Source organism: Ammospiza nelsoni, chromosome 1 (genome assembly GCF_027579445.1).
Source record: "Ammospiza nelsoni isolate bAmmNel1 chromosome 1, bAmmNel1.pri, whole genome shotgun sequence".
Lineage (NCBI taxonomy): Eukaryota > Metazoa > Chordata > Aves > Passeriformes > Passerellidae > Ammospiza > Ammospiza nelsoni.
This window is the reverse complement of record NC_080633.1, coordinates 746,285-771,498: the sequence shown is the minus strand read 5'-3', so window position 1 is coordinate 771,498 and position 25,214 is coordinate 746,285. Positions and strand designations below refer to the sequence as shown.

The 25,214-nt window shown below is 51.6% G+C and overlaps 1 protein-coding gene across 1 annotated transcript in view; it reads left to right on the top strand.

The window, feature by feature from the left end:
• Positions 1-25,214, top strand: part of SMARCC1 (SWI/SNF related, matrix associated, actin dependent regulator of chromatin subfamily c member 1) — a 68,593-nt gene that overhangs the window by 24,342 nt on the left and 19,037 nt on the right. The window contains exons 15-24 of the mRNA XM_059491086.1: positions 797-868; positions 4,386-4,499; positions 5,227-5,380; positions 6,029-6,142; positions 7,809-7,868; positions 11,971-12,229; positions 13,667-13,828; positions 21,578-21,633; positions 22,876-22,990; positions 23,971-24,125. Of these exons, the coding sequence (XP_059347069.1) occupies positions 797-868; positions 4,386-4,499; positions 5,227-5,380; positions 6,029-6,142; positions 7,809-7,868; positions 11,971-12,229; positions 13,667-13,828; positions 21,578-21,633; positions 22,876-22,990; positions 23,971-24,125 (1,261 nt within the window). The remainder of the gene's footprint in view (positions 1-796; positions 869-4,385; positions 4,500-5,226; positions 5,381-6,028; positions 6,143-7,808; positions 7,869-11,970; positions 12,230-13,666; positions 13,829-21,577; positions 21,634-22,875; positions 22,991-23,970; positions 24,126-25,214) is intronic.

Below are 25,214 nucleotides of genomic sequence, written 5' to 3'. Positions count from 1 at the left end.
GGGAGAGGCAGCAGGGCCTTTTGTAGGGCCAGTTCCAGCAGGGTTTATTTCAGCACAGCCAAGGGACATCAGGGACAAAAGAGCTGGCCATGTGCTGTGCACAAGGTTAGGTGTGGGAGGGCACAGGGGTGGCACAAAGGGTTCAGGATGGGCACACATGGGGGTGGCATTGCCCTACAGGGAAGGCAGGGCAGGCAACCAGGGGTGCCACAGCCAATGAGGGGACAGGGAAAGGAGAAACCACCAGAATTTGGGACATATGGGGAAAGGAACTGGAGTGGTTCATGGTGGTGTGCAAGACTCCATGGGGAAGTCTTCTCCTTCAGCCTAGGTGGGGAAAACTCTGTGGGAAATTGTTCCAAGGCAAGGCCCTGGGATTCCCCTGAGGGGGAAGGGGGAAACATTCAGAGGATTCCACAGGCAGGCTTCACTTGGTTCTGTTTTCTCACCAATCAGCCTGGGAGCTGGAGGAAGTGACTCTTGTTTAGGTCTGGTTCCCATACTTTGTGCTGAAATCTTTCTGGCCCTTCTCAGGGGCTGGGAATGAGGAAGAGGATTTCAGACAGGTTTTGCATATGTTGATTTTCCTCCAATTCTCACCTTTATTCCTTTCTCTCTTCTCTAGTCCTTGTCTGACCATTCTGTGTTTATCTCTACTCCTGAAAGCCTTTTTTGTTTTGCTTCAGAAGTTGAGTTTGAGGAGAAGTCAGGGATTCTAGAGGGAGGGCACTTGTGGCAGCCTGGAATCCTTGGAGTCAAGGCTGTTTCAGGGTCTGACACTGAACTTCTGTTGCAGCATTCACGTCATTGAGCGTCGAGCGCTTCCAGAATTCTTCAATGGGAAAAACAAGTCCAAGACTCCAGAAATGTGAGTGAAACCTGGGAATGTGGGCAGGATAAAGGAGCTTCCCATCCCATAAATCCTGTGGCCACAGCTGGGTGTGTGTGAGCCTGATACTTCCTGTAGGTACAGAGCCACTGACAGTGTTTGTTCATTGTGGTGGTAGAGATAAAAGTTTAAACATCAAAGTGGTATTTACCACTGGTTATCCAGGTAAAATAAAACTACTTTCCCCCTGGTAATACTGGAACAAATTCTTCAAGTCTGTGTGGTACAAGAGGTGATCACTTCCAAAGTCATGTTAAAATGTCATGAAAGGGTAAAAGTGGAACAATCCTGCTTATTCCTCCCTCTCTCCTCATGCCATGCTCTGTTTCTGTGTTTCTGTGTGTTGTAGATCCTGTCTCAGGCTGTGGAGTGAATTCTCTGGTTTGAGTTTGGTTGTTCAGAGTGATCTTGAAAGGCCATGGATAAAGGAAAGATGTTCAAAGGCTTTTGAACAATATGCTTGTTTCTATTAAAATGATCCTAAACCTGAGATTTCACACCAGAAAATCCTGGATTTGGACACCAGTGTGTGCTGGCCAGTGTGGGCAGTGGGACTGGCCTGGCTGGGGTCACTTTGTCCTGGTGTCAGATCTTGCCTTGGCTCCAAAGCAGCTTTTGGGCGTTTTAGAAGGTGATTTTTCAATCAAGGACTACAGGAAGTGTTTGAGGTATCCCCTCATTGTCCTGATGTCACCTGGTCCTTCATTGCTCATACACAGCATTCCATGGGATTCCAGGATGGTTTGGGCTGGAAGGGACCTTAAAAAACACCCAGTGCCACCCCTGCCATGGCAGGGACACCTCCCACTGTCCCAGGGTGATCCAAACCCTGTCCAGCCTGGCCCTGGACTCTGCCAGGGATCCAGGGGCAGCCACAGCTGCTCTGGGAATTCCATCCCAGCCAGGAATTCCCAATCTCCCATCCATCCCTGCCCTCTGGCACTGGGAGCCATTCCCTGTGTCCTGTCCCTCCATCCTTGTCCCCAGTCCCTCTCCAGCTCTCCTGGAGCCCCTCCAGGCCCTGCCAGGGGCTCTGAGCTCTCTCTGGAGCTTCTCCTCTCCAGGGGAACATTCCCAGCTCTCCCAGCCTGGCTCCAGCCCTGCAGAGGTTGCAATCCCTGCAGAGTTGTCCTTGTGCTGGAATCTCCCACCTCAGGTGTGGCTGTTGGTCTGTGGTGCTTTGGGTCTGATAAGGAAACAGGAATTAGGGACTGTCCTTTCTCCTGGGGCCCTGGTGGTGTTTGTGCTCTGCCCCAGGAGGTCCCTGGGGTGCAGCCAGGCTGTCCCTGGGCCTGTGCCAGGGCAGAAACAGCTCAGGCTGGCATGGAACAGCAGCTTCTGGCTGGAGAAAAGGGGAGTTCTGAGCTCTGAACAAGGCAAGGCACTGGGAAGTTGGGATTGCTGCTCCTTGGAGCCTGCCTGGACAAAGCCCTAAGGAACCTGGTGACAATTCCTGGTTTGAGCAGGAGCTTGGCTCAGACACCCCTGAGGCTCCTGGCACCCCCAAGGATTCCCAGTCCTTGCTCTGCCCTCCCAGCTTCTCTGCATGTGGGAGTGCAGGGGAAGCACAGCTGGAGCCCAGAGCCCCAGCAGGGCTTGGGGACAAGGGGCTGTGAAGATCTTCTTGTTCCACTCCTGCCATTCCAAAATGGGTTTGTTCCAAGGCTCATCCAGCACTGCCTCTGTTCCAGCAGCTTTTGCAGTTTGGGGGTTTCTCAGAGTGAGAGGCAGCAGGCAGCTGCAATGGGGAAGGAATGTTCCTCTCCTGGTTGTCGCTGCAGGCCCAGGTGCCCTCCTGCAGCTGGCATCACCAATCAGTGCTCCTGCTGCTCCTCCCTGGGCTGCCCCTGCTCTCTGCCTGCCATGGGAGCAGCCTGGGCACTCCTGCCACTCCTCCTGTCACCCTGGAGATCTGGTTGTGGGGCCATTGTGGGGTTGTAGGAGCAGCACATGGTCCTGGCTCTGTGATTTCTTTTGGGATAAAAGAGGAACATCCCCCTGAATGGAGCCTCAGCTGAATGTTCAGGCCAGAGCACCGTGCTGGAGGAGCTCACACAGGTTCATCCTTGTGACAGCAGTGCCTGGGGTGGCCCTGGCTGGAAAGGGATTCAGATAAATCCTGCTGGAGCTCTCACTGCTGCCAGGGTTTAGCTGATGGCTCCTGGCTCAGAACCATCTCCCTTCAGAACCAACCTGGGGATGTTTCTGTCTCGTGCTTCTCTCTCCTCCTCCTGATGTGACCTTTGCTAATCAATACTAATTCCTGCAGCCCAGACCTGTTCTGGGCAGGTTCTTCCCCTCCTCCCCAGAGCATTCAGGAATGTTCTCAGTGTTCCTCTGTGGAAGAAGCTCCTTTTTGTTTCCTGCCTCCCAAGCATCCCACATGGAGCCAAACACCTACTCCAGCAATTTTCTTCCAGCCAGTTGCACATATGATCTGGTCAGGAGGAAGATGTGGGATTTTGGCAGGGACATGTGCTTGCAGCATCTGCCTGCTCAGGCCTTGCCTGGATGATTTATATTTTTGGTTCCCAGCTGCTTCACACACTGCATGTGAAACATTCCCCCCTGGAATTTTCCAAAGGCAGAAATCTGCTTTAAAACCACTGTTTTAAACACAGCTTTGCATTGGATACTCACTAAACAGAATCCTGCAGTAATTTGGGTACAAAAGGACCTTAAAGCCCATCTCACTGCACCTGCCTGCCATGGGCAGGGGCACCTTCCATAGTCCAGGTTGCTCCAAGCCCCATCCAGCCTTGATGGTGCCAGCCTGTCTGTGGCAGATGGGGTTTGTTCCCTCTAAAGAGCAGGGCTATCAATAATTTTATGGCAGGTTATTTTCTTCAGGATAATTTATACTAGGAGGCATCAGTATATTCCAGAATCTTACTGAAATGGGGGAACCTCTGAGGGATTGTTTCTGCTCCAGCCGTTCCCAGCTGTGCTGGCTCTGGGCTCTTGTCCTCTGCTTTTCAAAGGTTTTTTCTTTTCCATGTTGCTGTTCTCCAGCCTTTTCTGCCTCATCCCTTCATCCATTAAAAACTCCACATGCAGCCACAGCGGTGTTCCATCCACTTCTGCTTTTCTGTGCAGCTTTTTTCCTTCACACAGGGATGCAGCAGGATTATTTATCCTGTTCCTGTGTGAAGACCAGACGCCTTTATTTTCATCCTGCAGCTTCTATTCTGTTGTGGGGATATTTGCTCAGTGACCAAGCTGCAACAGATAATTGTGTGATTTACAATTTCAACATGTTTCCATGTGCTGCTGATCAAAACACAGGGGAAAATCCAGAGTGAAGCAGTCTGGAAGAGTGTGAGAGTGTGAATTCCACTTTACCATTGGTTTTGGTGTTGATTCTGAAATTGTACCAATGAAAGAGATCTGCTGGTGTTTCCTGGTCAGAGATGGGTGTTTGAGGGTGTGAGTGTTGAAATGGCTGCCCTGAGCTGTGGAGGAGCTGGGGGACACAGCTGTGGCTGTTGTGTTGCAGATACCTGGCCTACAGGAACTTCATGATCGACACGTACCGGCTGAACCCGCAGGAGTACCTGACCAGCACTGCCTGCAGGAGGAACCTCACCGGGGATGTCTGTGCTGTCATGAGGTGACAGCCTGCCCTCTGGGGACCTTTGGGGTCTGGGTCTTTGGGGCCTGCAGCTTCTGGGCATTTCCAGGCATCAGCAGCATTGTGGAATAACTGAGGGTGGAAAAGTTCTCCAAAGATTGAGCCCAGCCTATGCCCTGTGCCCAGCACTGCCCTGAGTGCCACATGCAGGCCTTTCTTGGGCACTTCTAGGTCACTTCCCTGGGCAGCCCTAACCCTGAGCACCCTTCCCATGGGGAAATTCCTGCTGCTGTCCAAGCTGCTGCCCTGGCCCAGCCTGAGGCCGTTCCCTCTCCTCCTGTCCCTGTGCCCTGGGAGCAGAGCCCTTTCCCCCTGGCTGTGCCCTCCTGGCAGGAGCTGTGCAGAGCCACAAGGGCCCCCTGAGCCTCCTTTGCTCCAGGCTGAGCCCCTTCCCAGCTCCCTCAGGGATTCTCCAGCCCCTGCCCAGCTCCATTCCCTGGACACACTCCAGCCCCTCAGGGTCTTTCTTTGTTGCGCAGAACTGGACACAGTCAGGCTTTGGTTTATCCATCACACTGCACACACTTAGGTGTGCACAGAGCTCCTGCTCTGGGATTTGTTTTGCTCTTTGGGATTAAGGAAGGACTAGAGGAGCTCCTGGGTCTTGATTTGATCCAGCAATATCAGCTCCATCCTTTGTCCCCTCCCACACGAAGCATGAGCAAACCTTTGGCGGCAAAGGCTGGATCTGTGCTGTTTCTCTCAGGGTCCACGCCTTCCTGGAGCAGTGGGGGCTCATCAACTACCAGGTGGACCCCGAGAGCCGCCCCATGGCCATGGGGCCCCCCCCGACCCCCCACTTCAACGTGCTGGCCGACACCCCCTCGGGGCTGATGCCGCTGCACATCCGCACCCCGCAGGTGAGCCTGGGGCTGGGGCTGCCCTGGCAGCAGGGCTGTGCCCGGCTGGGAACTGTCCCCTGACAGCTGGGAACTGTCCCCCTTCCTGCCCAGCTGGGGGAAGTGTTCCTTTGCTGGGCAGCTGGGGAACGTTCCTTGTCTGACAGCTGAGAAATGTCTCTTGCTGCTCAAGCAGCTAGGAAATGTCCCTTGTCTGACAGCTGGGAAGTGTCCCCTTGCTGAATACCTGGGAAATGTCCCTTGGCTGACAGCTGGGAAGTGTCCCCTTGCTGAATACCTGGGAAATGTCCCTTGGCTGACAGCTGGGAAGTGTCCCCTTGCTGAATACCTGGGAAATGTCCCTTGGCTGACAGCTGGGAAGTGTCCCCCTTCCTGTCTGAGCAGCTGGGGAAATGTCCCCTTCCTATCTGCCCAGCTGGGGACAATGTACCTTTGCTGGACATCTGGGGAAATGTCCCCTTGCTGCCAGCTGGGCCCAGCATCTGGGGCAGTTCTGTGCAGAACCACTCCCACATTGCTCAGACATTGTTTCAGTGTCTTGGGCTTGTGTTCAGCTTCTCTGCCAGTCCATGTTCTGTGGGGTATTGGTCTGGAAACCCTGGATAGCTTTCAGTTGCTGCCCTTCTCCCCTGTAATGTTTGTTCCCAGGTTCCAGCTGCCCAGCAGATGCTGAGCTTCCCTGAGAAAAACAAGGAGAAGCCAACTGACCTGCAGAACTTTGGCCTTCGCACTGACATCTACTCCAAAAAGACTCTGGCCAAGGCAAGTGTCCCCTCCAGCTCCCTGTGAGCTTTGTTGTCCCTCAGGTGTCCCCCACGCTGTCCCTGAGGTGACTTGTGTTGCTCCTCCACTCCTGGTTTGGATGTCTCCCATCCCTGTGCAGGACACTATGGTGGGAGGTTGTGCTGGATTCTGATTTCATGGGAATAAAGCCATGGACAGCATCCCAGAGCAGTGCACACTGCCAGCCTCAGATGCCAAGCTCACTGTGTCCCTGCATGTCCTGCTGGAATGGCTCAGCAGCAGCAAGCCACCCAAGGATTTGGGACACAGAGAGCTTCCAGCAGGATCTCTGCCTCTCCTGGTTCCCAGGGTGACACTCAGGGACCCCAGTGCCCACTGCTTGGGTGTCCTGGGGGAGTTGCAGGGGGTGTTTGGGCACTGTCATTGCAGGGTGTCACACAGGATAATGAAACTTGGGGGACATCATTGCAGTGGGGTGTTGATTCCACAGCCTCCTGCTTTTCCCTGTTCCCTGTGTGTCCCTGGAGGTGCTGTGGGAATGCCTCAGCACAGCCTCCAGTGGGAACTGGAACTCTCCAGAGCTGGGCAATGCCCCTCATGGGTGACATCAGGCTAATTCCATGCCATTGGTTCATTGTCCTCAGAGATCACTGTTTAAACCTAAAAAAAATAACTATCTAAACACTGTTTACCACTTCAGACCATCCTTTAGAAACCCCACAAACCCAAACCAGTTCTCGAGGTATTTTTTGTAAGGTTGGTCCATCTCACATTTCATGGATTGACTGTCTCACATGTTAGGGGAGGTATAAATGCTCTCCAAATTGATAAATCTGTTGGTGGTTGTGGGCTCTGGCTCTGTTTACAGGGGCTGTGAACTGGAGCAGGTTTGTTGGCTGATTGCCCTGTTTGGTTTCTGTGTGCTGGGGCTTTGTGGAGAGCAGCAGTTGGGTGACTCACATTGATTAATGTTCTGTGTGGGTTAATGAGCTGTTTGAAATGCATCTGGAGATAACATTTATTATCCTAAATAGCCTCTTCCTCTCAGTCTAGCACAGAGCCATCCAGTGGTGCTGGTGTTCCCTGGGAGCAGATCCTGAGCTGCTTTTGTGCTGGGTCAGGGTGTCACAGGAGGGGAGGCTCCACCATGAGTTTAGAACTTTTATCCAGGCTGAGCAGTTTATTAGGAGCTGCAGATTTGGGAGCAGCAGCCCTTGGAGCAGATGATCCTGCTGGAGTTACTCTCCCTTCTCACATAGCTCACCCCCCTGTACAGAGTTGTTATTTCTCTACTGAGTTACTGATGAACTTGGAGATAAATTCACTTATTTTGGACCAGCCCACATTGTGCCCAGCCCACTCTGCCTCCAGCTCTCAGAGGGGTTTATTATTCAGGAAAACCCTCTGTGCTGTGTGAGCAGGCACAGATCACTGGGAGAGCAGGGTGCAGATCCCTTTGCTTTAGCTCAGAAGGTGTAGTGGAAGTTGGGGTGTGTAAACCCAGCTGTGCCTTCACTGAGGAGTAAATCATGGACCCCTGAATGGGGTGAGCAGCTGGAGGGGGAGGTTTGGGTGGATCAAATCACAGCTTCTTCCCCTTTCCTCCTCAGTGTTTTCTTCTACAAGGTTTTGTGAAAGAGATCCTGTGTTTCACCTGCTTTTTTTTCCCTCCTGTCTTTTGTAGAGCAAAGGTGCAAGTGCTGGCAGAGAATGGACAGAGCAGGAGACACTGCTGCTGTTGGAGGTGAGTTCATGAGGCCCAGCCAGGAGGGGTAGATCAGGCTTTAAAAATCCACATGTGCATTTTTTGGGGTTAAAGAATGACTGCCATTGTGGCTACAAGAGTGTTGCTACCAAAAAGAGATGGCAGGATCATCTCTGTGAGAGAGGGGCTGCCTGTGTCTGAGGTTTGCTTCAAACGTGGACCTGCAAGCCAGAATGAAGCATTTAAGAATTTTGTATAAGTCAAGAACAGGTTTTGTAGTGCAGAGAGGTGCTTTCATTCAGCAGGACTCACTGACAGTGTGAATTGATGTCACTAATTCAAATAGTGGTAAATAATTCAGGTAAAGGTTTGCCTGGCCCTCAAATAAATACTTGGGAGTTTTGATTTCCAAGCTATGCCATAGCTCAGGGAAACAGGTCATTTTGGAAGCTGAAGTGGTTGGGAAACAGTTGAGGCCACGGAGAAGGGAAGTTCTTCGATAGCTCCTTCTTCCCATCTGTCTCCTCCTTGTTTTCCTGTAGCTCAACTTGGGGTGTTCTTTGAGCTTTTTCTGGAAGTCTACCAAAAAAAAAATCCTGAGATGACTCCATGAGGTGCCTTATGGTGCAGGCTGGTGTCCCCAGGTGGCTTCCAGGGAAGCTCTGGAGCACATGGGGATGGGTGGATCTCTGGAACTTCAGTGGGGCTGGAACCCTCCGAGGAGCTGCAGAGGGTTCTGGGCTCTCACATCAGGACAGTTTCTCTCCGCTTCAGCACAAGAACAATCTCAGTGGCCTGAAATAATTTAAAGTGCTGCCACTTCTGCAAAGAAAATATCTTCTCCCCAGCTTTGCTTTCACAGGAACATTTTCCTGATGTAGAGGCTGCATGGCTGATTTCTTTCTTTTAAGGTAATTCAGAGTTCTGAGAATTCTAGTTTGGGGCTCTGTTTTTGTTGGGTTTTGTTTGCAGAGCTCAGAGCAAACTGCAATTGCCTGGTTGTTACAGCTTTTTTGTCTTCCCATGTGTCAATAAACCCATTGAAAAGTTAATTTCCTGGGGAAAAGCCTGGAGGATGGACCTGTGTCAGTGCCAAATGAGCAGCTGTGATTCAGTCTTCACACATATGGAGTGTGGTCATGAAACAGCCAAAATCTCCCCTTTTGTCCTATTTATTTTAGGTTGATATTCACTGTTTAGCCAATACTTTTCTATTGGCATGTGGAAAAATTTTGCTTATAGGGTGTAAACAGCTGTTTTCCATGGCATTCTTGTAAGGAGAAACAAGGCTAATGTCTTGATATACTGACTTCTTTCCTTTTTTATTTATTTAAGTATATAATTTAAATATCTAATATTAATAGTACTGTTATTTAAAATTCATTGGTTTGTATGTTTTTAGCTTATGGTCATACACTTCATGCTATAGCCCAATGAAATAATCCAGTGACATATCCTGTGTTTAAAACAAACCAAAACCCCCCTAAACCTTGAGATTGCAATTCTGTTTAATGAGTTTAAATTAATAATGTTTTTGTTCCTCCTTTTTCATGGACTTGCTCCATGAATAAATCAGTAAAGAGTATATCAGTTCAAGCATAAGTAATTCTGCTGTAACAAGCCAGCTCAGTCCAATTAAATCCTCAGGGTAGCTTTGGGCAAATAGATAGGCAGCGAAGTTCCAAATAATAAATCGTATCTGAAATATAATTATTGGCCTTCTGCCTGTTGACTGAATAATTTGGGGAAGGAAATAGAGCTTTCCTCCCCAAAGCAGCCTCCCTGCACAGCCCTGTCCGTGTCCCCACGGCTCAGGCAGAGTTAAATGCATTTTCAGCTATTTTTAGGAAGGACATTTATTGCGAGCGAGGGTTTGTCTGGCAGGAAAACAACAGACGGGGAAGGAGGAGGAGCAGAAAGCAGAAATTTGGGAGTTGAGAAGCAGAGCTGATCTCTGTGTGCCAGTGGGGTTAAAAATGGAGATGGGGACTGAGAGCCCAGAGGTGAAATCAAGGAAAGGGAAATAAGGGCTGAGCAGAGAATAAATATCTCCCTTGAGTGTGACTGAGCTGAGCGGTCTGTCCTCTGCTCAAGCCCTTGGAGGCCCCAGGGGCAGGAGAAGGGCTCAGCAGGGCTTGGGGATGGTGATTCCCTGCTGGGGAGCACGCTGGCCAGTGCAGCCTGTCCCAGGTCATTCCCAAGCCCAGGGCTCTCCTGGAGCTCTCCAACCCCTCCTGGTGCTGCTCGGGGTCTTCAGCAGCTCCTGGGTGTTCTCCCCACCCAGCTGGGTGTCCCAGCTGACCCCACCTGCTGCTGGGAGGGAAGGAGCAGCGAGCCAGAGGCTTTCTGGAGACAACCTGGGGGTTTTCCTCTTCCACCCTAGTTAAGCACTGAGACCTGGCTGGGAGAGAGGAACTTGAGCCAGGTTTGAGCTTAAATCACACTGGGAAGTGCTGCCGCTGAGGCAGCTTGGGCATGTCCCTCCAGTTTGATCCATGGTGGATCTCTGATGCCTTTGGATTGAATTATCTGTCCTTGCAGCCAGTTTGCTTCCACGTCTTTGCAAACAGGAGCATTTTTGCAAACATTTTCCTGACCTCAGCTGACCCTCTGCAGCCGCAACGTGCCTGAGGGCCCCGTGCAGGTCAATATTTTGTCCTTGAGGAATTCTCAGAGCTTCTGTTATAGCTGAACAAATACTAAACCACTTCAGAGCTGCTCTGAAGACAGCAGTGTGTTTGGAAGGGACGTTAGAGCCCATCCCACCCCACCCCTGCCATGGGCAGGGACACTTTCTACTATTCCAGGTAGCTCCAAGTCTTCTCCAGCCTGGTCCTGGTGTTCCACAGAAGTTGGTGTGTGTTCTGGGCCCTTCCCAGATGGAGGAACTCTGAGCACCAGGCTGGTGGCTCAGTTTGGATCTTCCTCTTGTCCCTGGGAGCTTCTGAAACCCCAGCACAGGAACGTTGTGTCCCTGTGTGCTCTGCTCTCCCACCTTGGGCGTGTTCTCCTCGGGACCTCTGTCAGATCCAGCTCCAAGCTCTCCCTCCCTCTCCGAGAGTTCAGTCAGTCTGGAAGGTTGAGATTTCTGGGAGTTCTCAGCTTGTGGGAGGGATTTACTTGGGAAAACTAATTTTCACACTGAACATCTTCTGCCAGAAACTCAAATGGGTTTTTTTGCCTTTTCTGGGTGACTGCACCATGAATCCTCTCAGAAATGTAAAAGTTAATGGTTCAGGATATGTCAGTATTTATTTTATACTGTCCAGATACTGCACTAAAACAATTTTCAAGGAGAAAAATGTCTTGTTAAGGAGTAATAATTTATTAGGCTGTGACTTGGACAGTTTTACAGGATTAATGTGTTGGTTTTTCAGGAACCTAGTGCAGGCCTTCAGTAGCTCCTTGCTGTTGAATTGTTTTAAGACTTTTATTGAGGAATTTTAAAAATAACTGGAATTCAGAATTATGTCTTTGATATGATCTGCAAGTTCTTACTTTATCAGGTGTCTTGTCTAGCCAGTAAGGATTTGTTAGCCCTGACTTTAACAGAAATTACACTGTGCACAGCTCCTGCAGAGCTGATCTCTCCTGGCTTCAGGGTGTGGGATAGATTTCCCTCTTTTCCCCTGGTCTATTGGTTTGATGCTTTTCCACTTCCATAGCATCTGTTGGATCTAAAGACTGGATTCCACCATCACAGCCAGGCCACATTTGGAAAAAGAAATAGAGAAATAGATGCTGTTCCTGCCCCAAAGAGCTTTCTGTGTTCAGAGAGGGAGCAGAGAGAGAGTCCTTGGGGGGAGTGCTGGGAATTAAAGGATTGTGAAACTTGGTAGGAAAGGCACATTTAGTTCTCTGTGGAAGCAAAATGGGGAAACACCTACTATGCAAATATTAGTAATTCTGATGCAGTACCAGCATCCACTCCTATGATGATCCCTGTGGCTTCAACGTCACTGATACCTCTGGGAAATTCTCACATTTCTTACGCAGATAATTTTGATGCCAGAAAACACCCATTTTCAGTAGTTGTCTGATCCCCATTTACTGCTCCATCACACAATAACCAGTATGGATAACCCTTCAGCCCACAGCAGCATTGCTTTCCCCGAGTAGCCGCCGCTTTTGCCTTCTGCAGGCCCTGGAGATGTACAAGGACGACTGGAACAAGGTGTCGGAGCACGTGGGCAGCCGCACGCAGGACGAGTGCATCCTGCACTTCCTGCGCCTGCCCATCGAGGATCCCTACCTGGAGAACTCAGACGCCTCCCTGGGCCCCCTGGCCTACCAGCCCGTGCCCTTCAGCCAGTCTGGGAACCCCGTCATGAGCACCGTGGCCTTCCTGGCCTCTGTGGTGGATCCGCGCGTGGCCTCGGCCGCTGCCAAGGCTGCCCTCGGTACGGCACAGCCCTGGCCCCACGTCCCTCGCCCCCTTTGCCCCACGTCCCTCGCCCCCTTTGCCCCACGTCCCTCGCCCCCTTTGCCCCACGTCCCTCGCCCCTTTGCCCCACGTCCCTCGCCCCTTTGCCCCACGTCCCTCGCCTCACATCCCTTGCCTCATGTCCCTCGCCTCATGCCCCACATCGCTTGCCCCTTTTGCCCCACGTCCCTCACCCCCTTTGCCTCATGTCCCTCACCCCGCGTCCCTCGCCCCCTGCATTGTCCTGCTCACCCCACGTCCCCCACCCTATGTGTGCCTGCCCCTCCAGCCACAGGGGTGCAGACTCCTCAGTGAGCAGTAAAACACAGGAGTTGGGGGTACAGTTATGTAGGAGAAGCTCTGCTCTCTCCAGGTTTGTGTTCTGCTTTCCCAAAATCCCATCTGCAGCCACGTTGCCCTGGCCAAGCACAGCTGGGGGGTCCTGTCCAGCTCTGGGCTCCTCAGCCCAAGGAGCTGCAGGAGAGGGTCCAGCAGGGCCACAGGGATGTTCAGGGCTCTGGGGCATCTCTGATGAGCAGGGGCTGCAGGAGCTGGGCCTGCTCAGCCTGCACAAGGGCAGGCTCACAGGGGATCCCATCAATGCACACAAATCTCCCAAACTGTGCCAGGAGAAGGTGCCAGGCCCTGCTCAGTGACAGCACCAGGAGCAGTGGCACAAACCAAACCCCAGCAGCAGGAACAGCCTCTGTCCATGGAGGGGCAGAGCCTGGGACAGCTGCCCAGGGGGGCTGGAGTCTCCTCTCTGGAGCATCCCAAACCCCCCTGGGCACAGCCCAGGGACCCTGCCCTGGCAGGGGCTGCCCTGGGTGACATCCAGGCACTCTGTGTGAAGTTGGAGTGGCTCCAGAAGGCCACTGAGAGCCCAGGAATTGCTGGTGTTGCCTTCTGCCCTCACTGCTCCTGATGTGTTTGTACCTGGTGGTTGTGTTCCTCTGAGCACTGTCACCAGTGCAGCTCTGGGTAAATTCAGTGTGGATCTTGCTTTTTTCCTGTTTTGCCTGTGTGAAATTATTTGCCAGAGATCCTAGAATTCCCAGACTGGACTGGGTTGGAAGGCCCTTAAAAGGACCTCCTGTTCCACCTCCTTCAATGGGCAGGGACATCTTGCTCTAGAAGGTCCAAGTCTTGAGTGGACGTTGGATGTGTCCACTCGATAAGATAGTTCATCTCAATTTTTGCCTTGTTTTTCCACATAAAACACAATTTTGTGTAATTGGGAAGAGACTCTTCTACCACACCTGAAAGGCAGAATCAGCCACCTCGTGTGAGAGGAACTCAGCTATTTGAGAATCCCCTTTGTCCCAGGGCTTACCTGCACATTGATCAGAGAAAATGTGACTTAATTTGCTGCAGAAGCGCCAGGATGTCTCATTTTGTGTGTCGTGTCCCCCAGAGGAGTTCTCCCGGGTCAGAGAGGAGGTGCCCCTGGAGCTGGTGGAGGCCCATGTGAAGAAGGTGCAGGAAGCAGCTCGAGCCTCTGGGAAGGTGGATCCCACCTACGGGCTGGAGAGCAGCTGCATTGCAGGCACGGGCCCCGAGGAGCCTGAGAAGATGGGTGAGTGCTGCATCCCCTCCTGAGAAACCCCAAATTCTCCTCCAAATTCTCCTCCTCCAGCAGGAGATGGAAGTTGTGGGGAGGGAGAAAGAGATGGCTCATTCTGCTCACAGCAGGATTGACTCAGACACTGAACTAAGGACTTCAGTGCTACCTTGAGTTCTAGGAGTTTGTTCTCCTGCTCTCACTGTGTGGAAATCCTGTGGTTTGGGGTGCACAGAGTGGGCTGACCAAAAATACCAGAGCAGGATATTCCATTGGTTGGGTGTTGGAGAATTCAAGGCAAAATGATAGTCATGAAGTTTTTGCATAGAAAGTTGTGCAAGACTTTCAATCTAAAGTGACTAAATTTAGTATTAATTCTGCTAAAGTAATGCAATTAATTCGTATTATTAATACAAATCTGTTGTCTCCTTATGATACTGTGCATTTAGCTACAGTTTTGTTTCTGCCTTTGTGGTGTTAAAGCAAACAAGGGGGTTTGGGCAGTGGGTTTTAGGGTGGATCTGGTACTCTGAGTGTGCTGCTCACTGTGGAGGCAGCAGCAGAGACATTTCTGATGGAGTGCTGGACTGGCACATGATAATCCAGCCCTGGCTCTGGCTGGGCTAGAATTCTGCTGGGCTTTACCTGTGTGTGTTAACAAGCTCTGGTTTAATTTCTGTGGTGTTCAGCAAATATTCTGCTGTTAAGTCTCTCCTCTGAAACCCTGCCTGGTGCAGATTGGTTCCTGGTTGCTCTGGAGTGTCAGAGCAGTTCCCTGGGAAGTGAAGCCGTGTGTGCCCCTCTCTGCTGGCCCTGGTGGCTCTGCCCAGCAGGAGGAGCAGACTCTGTTTACTCCATCCCCAGGGCTTTTGCTCTTCGTTTGGTTACAGATCCACAATCTTGTCACTGCTGCTTTCTCTCAGCCCTGTTGGCTCCTGCTTTGTTCAGCTTATCACAGTTGATTTCAGTGACTGGACGTGAGCAGGCACGTCTGGCTCTGGGTGAAGCTGAGCAGGATGAGATGGAGCCTGACTGGGAGGCTGGTTTGGGACGTGCTCCTGCCCTGCAGAGCTCCCTGCTGTCACCCTGTGCAGGGACACGAGCAAGGTGCCAGACTGTGGGATGGCATCACGAGGGGCTGTGCCCGCTGCTCCTCGCTTATCAGCTGCTGCCCACAGAGGGCTGCTATTTATAGCTCCTAATGGCCATTGCAGAACTACCCAGTAAATCAGATTGCAAAATGCCACTTAAATCACCAAGATAGTTTTTAATTAGGAAAGAAGCAAACAAACCACTCAGCCCTTCTGTCACACATCTCAGTTGTGCGCTCAGCGGGACAGACTTGCCACGAGGCAGCTCGGTGCTTTGGGATGGTGGGCATTGTGTGCTGGAAGGGAAAGAGAAACATCTGGAACATCTGCTGCTCCTGTTCCTCAGAGCTGACAGCAGGCATTGAAGCTGTGCTGGAAGGACAAGCTTTGGGTTTATTTACAAGTCAGCTATAAACCAAATCTCCGTGTTACTCCATCTGGGGCTGAGTTTAATTTCATAGCTGTTTTACAATAAGGTCAGCTTAAGTTAAATTTTTCTTCCAGTCTTTGTTCCCCTTTCCCATATTCCTCCAGTACAGGTGTCACTGTGGGTTGTTAAGAATCATTTCAGTTGGAAAAGCCCTCCAAGGCCACAGAGTCCCAGCTGTGCCTGGTCCCGACCTTGTCCCCAGCCCAGAGCACTCAGTGCCACCTCCAGCCCTTCCTGGGACACCTCCAGGGATTGGGACTCCAAACCTCCCTGGGGAGCCCCTTCCAATGTTTAACCACCCTTTCCATGAAGGAATTTCTGCTGATGTGCACCCTGAGCCTTCCCTGGCCCATCCTGAGGCCGTGCCCTCCTGTCCTGAACGTGTAACACATTTGCTCTTGGACTTTTCCCCGTTTCCAGGCTGCAGGTTGGCCCTTGGTGGCCCTCTGTGTGGGCCCAGGCTGGCAGGGGGGTGTGAGGTGCCCGTCAGTGGCTCTGGGGCTCCCAGGGCAGATTGGCCCTTTTGTGTGGGCCCAGGCTGGCAGGGGATGTGAGGTGCCCGTCAGTGGCTCTGGGGCTCCCTGGGCAGTGCCAGCCCAGCAGCTCTGGGTGAGCAGTGAGGGGAGCTGGGCCCGGCCCCGCGGCGTTAATGCGATTTGTGCTGGGCTGTGACTAATGGAGTAAATTAGGGCAGGAGCAGATGGCTCTCCCTGGGGGAGCTGCTCAGCCCGAGTGAACTGGGTCACTCAGCAAGCTGTGGTGCCTCCCACCCCCCAGAGCTGGGCACAGGGACCCCCAGTGTCCGTGCACAGGTTGTGCCACGGGCTGGGGCTGTGCTCGGACGCTGAGGTTTGTACCCCAGAGCTGGGCAGGGCTGGGAACACCTGCTGGGGCTTCCAGGTGGGAATGAAAGCCCACTGGCTGTTATGTTGGCATGGAATGAAAGGGTGCTGGGCTGGAAGGGACCTCGGGGACCATCCAGTGCCAGCCCTGCGTGGCAGGGACACCTCCCACTGTCCCAGGTGAGCCCCGTCCAGCCTGGCCTGGGCACTGCCAGGGATCCAGGGGCACCACAGCTGCTCTGGGAAATCTGTTCCAGTCCCTCCCCACCCTCCCAGGGAACAATTCTTTCCCAATATCCAGTCTAACCCTGCCCTCTTTCTCTTCAAAGCCATTCCCTGTGTCCTGTCCCTCCATCCATTCTATAATGGAACCACAGAATGCTGGTTTTGTATTTAAATGCAACCGTGGCTGCAATGCAGCTATCTGCCTAAGGTTCCGTACTAGAATTAAAGTTCATTAGTTGATATATTTCAAAAGTAAAATTATATCAGAGCTCCATAATAATTTTAAAACTATTTCATATCAGTGAATTATAGTCAATATGGAATGTGAAAAGGGAAAATGACTGGAACAGATTGGAGGAGCTTAAGTTAATACCCAAGAATCTCCTCTTCTAAGTCTTCATTGTTAGGTTTTCTAAGAGCTGGTGCTAATTCCTTTTAAGTTGATAAAGTGAGGCTATAGTGGAGTTAGGAGGAGACTGGAGTGGTTCAGATGCTGTGGTGAGTGTGGTGGGCTCTGTCTCCTGCTTTCGTAGGGGCACAGAAAGGTTTGGGTTGGAAGGACCCTAAAGCCCACCCAGTGCCTCCCCTGCCATGGCAGGGACACCTCCCACTGTCCCAGGGTGCCCCATGCCCTGTCCAGCCTGGCCTTGGGCACTGCCAGGGATCCAGGGGCAGCCACAGCTGCTCTGCACAATCTGCTCCAAGGTTTTAGAACAGTCCCCCACAGTAAATACCAATAAATACCAAGAGCTTTGAGTCCTGCCCCAGTGCAGGCTGTGGAAGGAATGACTGGGGCTGCTCTGCAGCTGTGTCAGTGACAATGGCCAGAGGGGAGCAAGGGAGGATCCCCTCTTTGGGCAAAGGAGCAAAGGAGGATCCCCTCTTTGGGCTGGGATTAAGCTCCAGAGAAGGGGAATATCCAGCGCACCTGTGGTGGTTAATGATTTCTAGGAAATCTTTGTTGATGTCTTTCCATGGTTAATGACAGTGATTTCTCAGTGCAGCCTCTGCAGGGGCTGTGCTGGAGCTACCTGAGCATTTCAGGTCTCAGTCCCACAGGAATTTCCCCTGACACCATCCTGGGGGCCTCAGCTGGAGCTGCTCTGTGCCACTGAGTGAGGGACTGCAGTTTGATTTCCTGCATCTCATCACCTGTAAATGGTGCTGGGGAGGGTTAAATTCACCGTTTTGGGCACAGGTTTGAGTCATTCCCAAACACACACACACTAGAAAACCACACACAAGGAGGGCACGCACACACAGTTATTTAGTCATGTTTGGCAGGGAGATTCCTCTGCTGCTCTCCAGGGTGATGGAAACATTCCTAAACCAATAGATTCCAGAGTGCCAATAATATAATAATAATTATAATAATATAATATAGTACTAATGTTATAATATAATAATAGTATAGCTTTGAGTGTGTCCCAAGGGCTGGGTCTGCACCCCCAGCGGTTGAGCCCATCACTCCTCTCCTGCTGAATCCTGTGGCTCTCACAGGAGCTGCTGTGGCATTCCCAGCTCCCCAGGCTTGCCCTGGAGCCCCCCTGTTGCTGAGCCCCCAGGCTGTGTGAGGCAGGAGCTCTGCTGGCTGTGCAGCCCTGATTTATGGTGGGAAATGTAAATGATGGTTTAGATAACAGCATCATTATCATAGCCAGGGCTGGGATGTTTCCTCAGCTATCGTGGATTTCCTCTCAATTAAATATTCATGTCCCAGCCTGGCTGTGACAGGCTGTGTTGCCTCAGTGAGAGCAGAGGAGTCTGGGCTGTCTGGAGGGCATCTTAAACTGTTGGCAGAGCTGCAGCTCAGGCAGGTGACTCCACTGCTGTTTGCAGAGCTTTGTTTGCTCCTCTCGCTGCAGCAGAGGTTCCAGATCTGCTGCTCCTGCATCTCTCTGGTAACACAGGGAGCTCTTAGCAGGGAGATGTTTCACAGGTTTCCCTGCTGACCTGAAGGCCATTTGAGTTCTCTGTACAGTCACTGGCTTGGGCAGAACTCAGCTCTGAGTTAGTAAAAAGGGCTCAGTGTTCTTGGAGGTAATATGAAAAACAGAATAAAATTCCATAGAAACAGAACAGCTGCTGGTTCAGGTGGAAAGAGGGGCTTGGGGAGGTGATGATTCCTCAGCTCCCAGTGGATTTTCCCTCTTGAGAGCTGTCCTGGGGTGGCTCACAACCATCTGCCTCTTCCTGACCTAAGAAATGTCCTTTCATTCAGGGAACAGGGTCAGGAGGAGAGGGAGCAGCCTCAGGATGGGCCAGGGGAGCTCAGGGACATCAGCAGCAATTCCTTCATGGAAAGGTTGTTAAATATTGGCAGGGGCTGCCCAGGGAGGTTTGCAGTGCCCATCCCTGGAGGTGTCCCAGGAAGGGCTGGGTGACACTGAGTGCTCAGGGCTGGGGACAGGGTGGGCACTGGCACAGGGTGGACTCCATGGTCTCAGAGGTGAATTCCAGCTTTAATGGTTCTGGGATTCTCTGACCCCTGATTCCCACATCCTGCAAGGTGCAGTATCAACTCTGCTGAAGAGAGTCCCCATCTTTGGGGCAGGGAAAGGGATTTCAGGAGCTCTTTCCTTAAAGTCAAGCCTTCCCCTTTGTCCCAGGCTGATCGATTCCTCTGGGATGTATTTTCATTTAGCTCATTAGATCACTCAGGAAAATCAGTGCAGTTGTGTTTGTGTCTGTGCCAGGGCCAGAGGCAATTCTGCCATGGCTGTGCAGGTCAGGCATGTTTGGGGCTTTGTGTCATCCTTGCATTTTGGAATTAGGGAATAAGTTTTACCAGACTCTACTGTTTTGAGGAATTCTTCATGGAGAGGGTGTTAAATATCAGAAGGGGCTGCCCAGGGAGGTGGTGGAGTCCCAGAGGTGGCACTCAGTGCTCTGGGCTGGGGACAAGGTGGGGATCAGGCACAGCTTGGCCTCCATGGTCCTGGAGGTCTTTTCCAACCTCAGTGACCCTGGGATCCTTTGAGCAGCCTGTGATTTAGAGCCAAACCTGCTGCCAGCCAGGCAAACTCATTTCCCCCAGACTGACAATGGATAACTGAAGCTCTTGTCCCGTGTGTCCCACCCTGGGACCTGGTGGCCCTGGGAGCTGCTGTCACTGCCTGTCAGGGCTCTGCAGCTGATGCAGGAAAACGCTTTTCAAAACCCATTGACCACAACCTGTGTGAAGCTGTCAGCCTCATTTCAACCTCACATGTGCTGCTGCAGCCAGGACCACAGGAGGAAGATGTTGGAATAATCAGGATGTTGGAATAATCTTGGTGTCACACATCCCTTCCTTCCAGGTGACCCTGGACTTGGGAAGGTGCACCTGGGTTTGGGTGGTGTCCATCAGTGTGTCCTGACATCCAGGAGGATCTGAGGGCACTTGGAGATGCTCTGTGTGTTTTTCCTTGAGAAAATCCTCTCTGAAGAGTGGCTGGGAAGCAGTTTGTCTTTGTGGGATGTCCTGTTTGTTTGGAGATCCTACCTGACAGGAGGGGACAGCCTGAAGGGGGGGTGAGGCTCTGCTCCCAGGGAACACGGACAGAGCAAACAGCCTCAGGCTGGGCCAGGGGAGGACACCAGGAGGAATCTCCCCGTGGGAAGGGTGGTCAGGCCTTGGAACTGCCCAGGGGGGTTTGCAGTGCCCATCCCTGGAGGTGTCCCAGGAATTCCTGGAGGTGGCACTCAGAGCTCTGGGCTGGGGACAAGGAGGGGATCAGGCACAGGGTGCACCTGATGCTCAGGGATCTGGGATGCTGTGCATTTCTCCACAGCAGCAGCAGCATCAGTCCCTCCGCAGCTCCCCTGGATCCCTGGAGTGTCCCAGGGCAGATTGGAGGGGCTTGGGGCACCCCAGGACAGTGGGAGGTGTCCGTGCCATGGCAGGGTGGCACTGGATGATCTCAATGATCCTCCCCACCCAAGAATAATAACACCTAAATTTAGGTATTTCTATGCAGTATTTTTTTGTTTGAGTTCCACCTGGCTGGGCACGCTCAGTGTTGTGCACTTTGTCTCCCCTTTTTTGTCTCAAAGGATTGAATCCAGCTTTCTTTGTGAGCCCTTCCCTTTCCTGGAGGAATGACACTTTCCAGCCCAGTCTGGAACTCTGCTCCTAGGCTTGAAAGAGCTGTCTGACAAAATCTAATCGAGATTTTCCCTGTGACATTATTGGGTCACTAAATCCTTACTCTGAGATAAAACCTGTGAGGGAGAACGTCCCCAGCCTCCCTAAATTGAATTATGGTGGCAGATAGTTCAGATAAGGGGGTTTATCATCTTAAAATAGGCCAAGAGGAAAACCATTACCCTTCAGTCAGACATTTTAGTTGGTTTTTCTTATATATGGAAGGGACTTGTGTAAAAATTTCTCTACAGAGCTGTTGCTGTTCAAGAAGAACACTTTGTACCTTGTTTTTCTCAGTGTAGCACACAGGAATTAGCAGGAAAATGAGGATTACTGAAAATGAACCCCCAGCACCAGCTGATGTCTTCAGAAGCTTAGAGATGGATCAGGGCTTGTCACCAGCAGTTCTGCATCACCCCAGTCCAGGATCTAAATAAGCTCCTTTAATGCCTCTAGATAAATTGTGAAATCCTTGACCAGGACCATGAGCTTCCTCTTGTTTGTCCTGCAGAGCTGTGGATAAATTAGGATTTCTTGAACTTCTAAACAGTCTCACAAAATATTCTAGATTCTAGAACATTATGCAGGCACCTCCATGGTGTTTCCATGGCTGGTTGTTATCCCCTGATCTCTAGAACCAGCTGTCATTACAGGAACATTTTAAATCAATGTTTTATAAAGCAATAAATGAATTTCCAAGGGCTGTGTCCTGAACACAGGATGCTCTCCCAGCTCTCCCAGCACTCCTGCTATGAGGTGCACCCATCCAGCACCTGGAACAGAGACTCCTTAACCATCATCTTTATTATTCCTTCTTCTGTCCTCATGTTGGTCTCACTTCAACACCAGTTGGGCTTTATCTGGTCTGGTTTAGGGCTGGGGGGGTGGAAGTGCCCCAGGGCAGGGTTGGAGCAGCCTGGGCTGTGGCAGTTCTGTGCTGGCCCTTTGCTGAAGCCACTGCTGGAGAGCAGCAGGTTTTAGTTAGCCCAGAATAGAGAATGGCTGTGGGGGACCATCCTAAACCCTAAACCCTCCCTGTTTGTTTCTCAGATGGAGCTGAGGAGGAGAAGATGGAAACAGAGGCAGAGGGGCAGCCAGCAGAGAAGGTGAGTTTGGGGCTGCTGGCAGGAGGCTCCTGGCATCAGACCCTGGATCCAGGAGTTTTGGGGTGCCTGTGGCACAGGTGACAGCTGTGACAGTCTGTGTCCCCACAGGGACAGTTCCCAGCCTCCCCAGAGCTCCAGCTCAGAGCTGGGGTGTGGAGTGACAGCAGGGAGGGAGCAGGGGGGGTTCTGGAAGGGACTGGGGACAGGGGATGCTGTGGGAACTGGGATTGGAGCTGCAGTGGGGGCACCCTGACCTGGGGGGCTCTGGGACAGGGCTCTGGGCCAATGCCTGCCCCAGACAGGACATGCTGCCTTTGAAACACCCTCAGTTATTTCACTGCCCTTTCTGCCTGAGGGGCCTCCGGCTGAGCTGCTCCGGGAGAATCCTCCCCACAGCAATTCTGGGCTGGCCCTTGGGCATGGATGTGATACACCCTGCCCATAAAGATCACTGATTATCATTATCCTTCAGCCTGTTGGTAATGACCACAAGAACATGTTTGTGGCTTTTTCATAAGCTGTGTCCACAGACAGGCACCTCACACTGCAGTGGGGGTTTCAGACATGAGCTGGGATTGAACCAGCAATTCCAGAATACCAGTTTAGTTACTGCTAAATTGCTCTAAATTTAAATTATTAGTATTTTATTTGTTCATGTATTAATATAATTACATTTAATATGTATTTTAATAAAATGAATATTTTAATTATATATGTAAATTAAATTTTTAAATTTTTGTTTATTTATTGTTTAATTCCTGCTGCATTCCTGACAAATAAATGGAGATTTTTTTTCTGGAGTGTGCAGCAACAGGAGATATTTCTTGTTGCCTCCTTCACCAGATGAGTTCAGACTAATTGGGGCTGATCAGTGCAGCCTTGGGGTTATTTCCCACTCTGTTTTCAGGTAGTTCTGCCTCCCTGATCAGCAGGGACATTTGGGAAGAGAAAAGTGGGGAGCACTCACTCAGGGCTTGGAAATCTGCATGTTCCCAGACATCCCAGTTCAGGAGTTTTTGTGCCCACAGAGTAACCCAGCTTGGCCTGGGTCACTGTTCTCGGCCCAGTTTACATTTACTTTTATTCACATTTTGGGTTTGTCTGTCAAATTTGGCTCAGGCAGCAGCCTTTTTAAAATGTAACCCCTTCCAGTGTGGTAAGGAATTCACGGGAAGGCCATGCCCAGAGTTAACAGTGAGAATCTCCTCTCCCTGCCCCCGTCCCCCACTGCCATCCCCTCAGGTGGAGAGCAAAGCCGAGAGCGAGCCTGAGGAAGGGGAGAAGGTTCCGGAAGGGGAGAGCGAGCGCAGCGTGGACAAGGAGCCCGAGGGCGAGGGGCCTGCAGAGCCCAAGACAGGTGAGGAGAGCTGTCCCTGCTGCCCAGCTCCTCCCCAGAGGGCTTGGAGAGCCCAGCCCAGCTGGGAACTTCCCCTTCCCCTTCCCCTTTGGTGCTCTGTGCCCACAGAGGTTCCCCTGAGCCTCCCTGCAGAGCTCGGGCACCAAATCCCTCCCTGAGCTCCCCAGCCCTGGGCATGGGGAAGGAGCTGCAGCCCCCAAGTGCCTGTGGGCCATAGCAAGGGAGGGGTTTGCCCAAATTCCACAACATCTGAGCATTTTGGATGCAAGGAAGTGAGTGGAACTGCTGGAGGTATTTAAGGTTGGACAGGGCTGGGAGCAGCCTGGGACAGGGGAAGGTGTCTCTGGTGGCACTGGATGGGCTTTAAGGTCCCTTCCAACTCAACCATTCTGGGATTCTCTGCTCACTTCTCCCCTTGGAAGTTAATATTTCAGCTCAGTTTCCCTGGGTAGTGATGCAGAGCCTGGATTTTGACAGGCTGAGGAGTAATAACATCTACATAAAACCTTATTCTTTTTGTCATATCCCCTGTGTCTCCTAAAGTCATGGTGGAATTGTTTGGATGGGAAGGGACTGTAAGGATCATCCAGTGCCACCTCTGCCGTGGCAGGGACACCTTCCACTGTCCCAGGGTGCTTCCAGCCCTGCCCAGCCTGGCCTTGGGCACTCCAGGGATGGGAATGGATATATTGCTTTTTTTCCTGCAATCCAGGATTCAGGATTTTAGCCCCATGTAGAATAAGGAGTGCTTGGATTTGATGGAGTTGATGTGGAAATGATGAGGGGGAGCCGATGGCAGGTGCTGAACTGAGAGGATGGGAATGAAAAGCATTTAATGTTGCCCCATTTGTTGGATGAGATCCTCTCAAACTGGGGCTCCCTGTCAGCATTTGGATGGGGACGAGTTAATTAGTGCCTGACTAATTAGTGTGGTGCCACCCCGGGAACACGTGTAACAGCCTGGGCTGGGTGTCTTGCAGAGGAAAAGGAGGCAGAGGAGAACAAGGAGAACGTTGATGGCAGCAAGGACAAAGAGGCTGAGGCTGGCAAGAAGAAAGTGGAGCACGAGATCTCGGAAGGAAACGTGGCCACAGCTGCAGCTGCTGCCCTGGCCTCTGCTGCCACCAAAGCCAAGGTTGGTGCTGTGCCAGCAGGGACAGCCTGCGGTGCTCCAGGCTCCCAGGGCTCACCCTCTGATCCCTGAGCCCTCACAGGAGCACCAGCGCTGCCTGCGTCGCTCCTGCCTCAGCCCCTGGGGGAGATAATGAACAGGGGTAATTAAGCAGCTCCTGGGTGATTATGAACTGGTTGAGCATCCCTAAGGAATAATCCCTAATGAGGGTCTGGGTGGTGCTGGGGGGCACAAACCCTCTGATGGCCTCTCCTGCTGCCCCAGGGCTCCACACAAACCCCTGGGGCAGACACAGGGGGATGTTCACTCCTGGCACTGCAGCTTTCGGGCACCTTAATGATCCTGTGTTGTGTTAAAGGCACGTTGGTGTGTCCCCTTAAATCCTGTTTGTGTGTGGTCTCTAATGAGCTGTGTTGAATCAGCTTTTCTTTACCCTGTAATTACTAATTGCACGTTGTCTTGCCTTTCCTTTTGCAGGAGCCACACTGCTTTCATTGCTTTTAGAGTATCTTTCTCAAATCTGTTTTCTCTTTACAAATCCCTCTGGATTCAAGTTTTAATTTGGGTTTTTTAATCACTCTTGGATTCAGTATCACATTGCACCTGCTTTATAAAACCAAGAGCAAGGCTTGGGTGCTGTTTATTCCTGATGGATTTCTGTGGATTGAATGAGGTGTTGTGTGTTCTATTAACTTTTCCACTCTGATCTTTGACTCTTTAAGTTCAGACTTCTTCCCCAGCTGCATCCCCCAGGCTGGTGGGTGATGTGCTGTGCAGTCCCTCCTCCTGACCCAGGAGATGGAGGATGTTTCAGTTCTTACCTTTCAAAGCAGGCTGTGAAACCCCACATGGCAGACAGCTCCCTGTCCATTCAAATCCCCAATTGCAGCACAGCTGATGTTCAGTGTTTTGGTGAAGTGCAGAGCCCAGAGTGGCTCTCAGTTCATCAGACCCACAGATATCCTCAGCCAAGATGGACAAACCTGTGTCTGTGTGAGGAGACATGAGGTTTAACCTGTGTTTTATGGAAGGCCCCTTGCTCCAAGTGAAGATGAACTGCTGCTCCATTGCTCCATTTTTCTGGAGATGAGC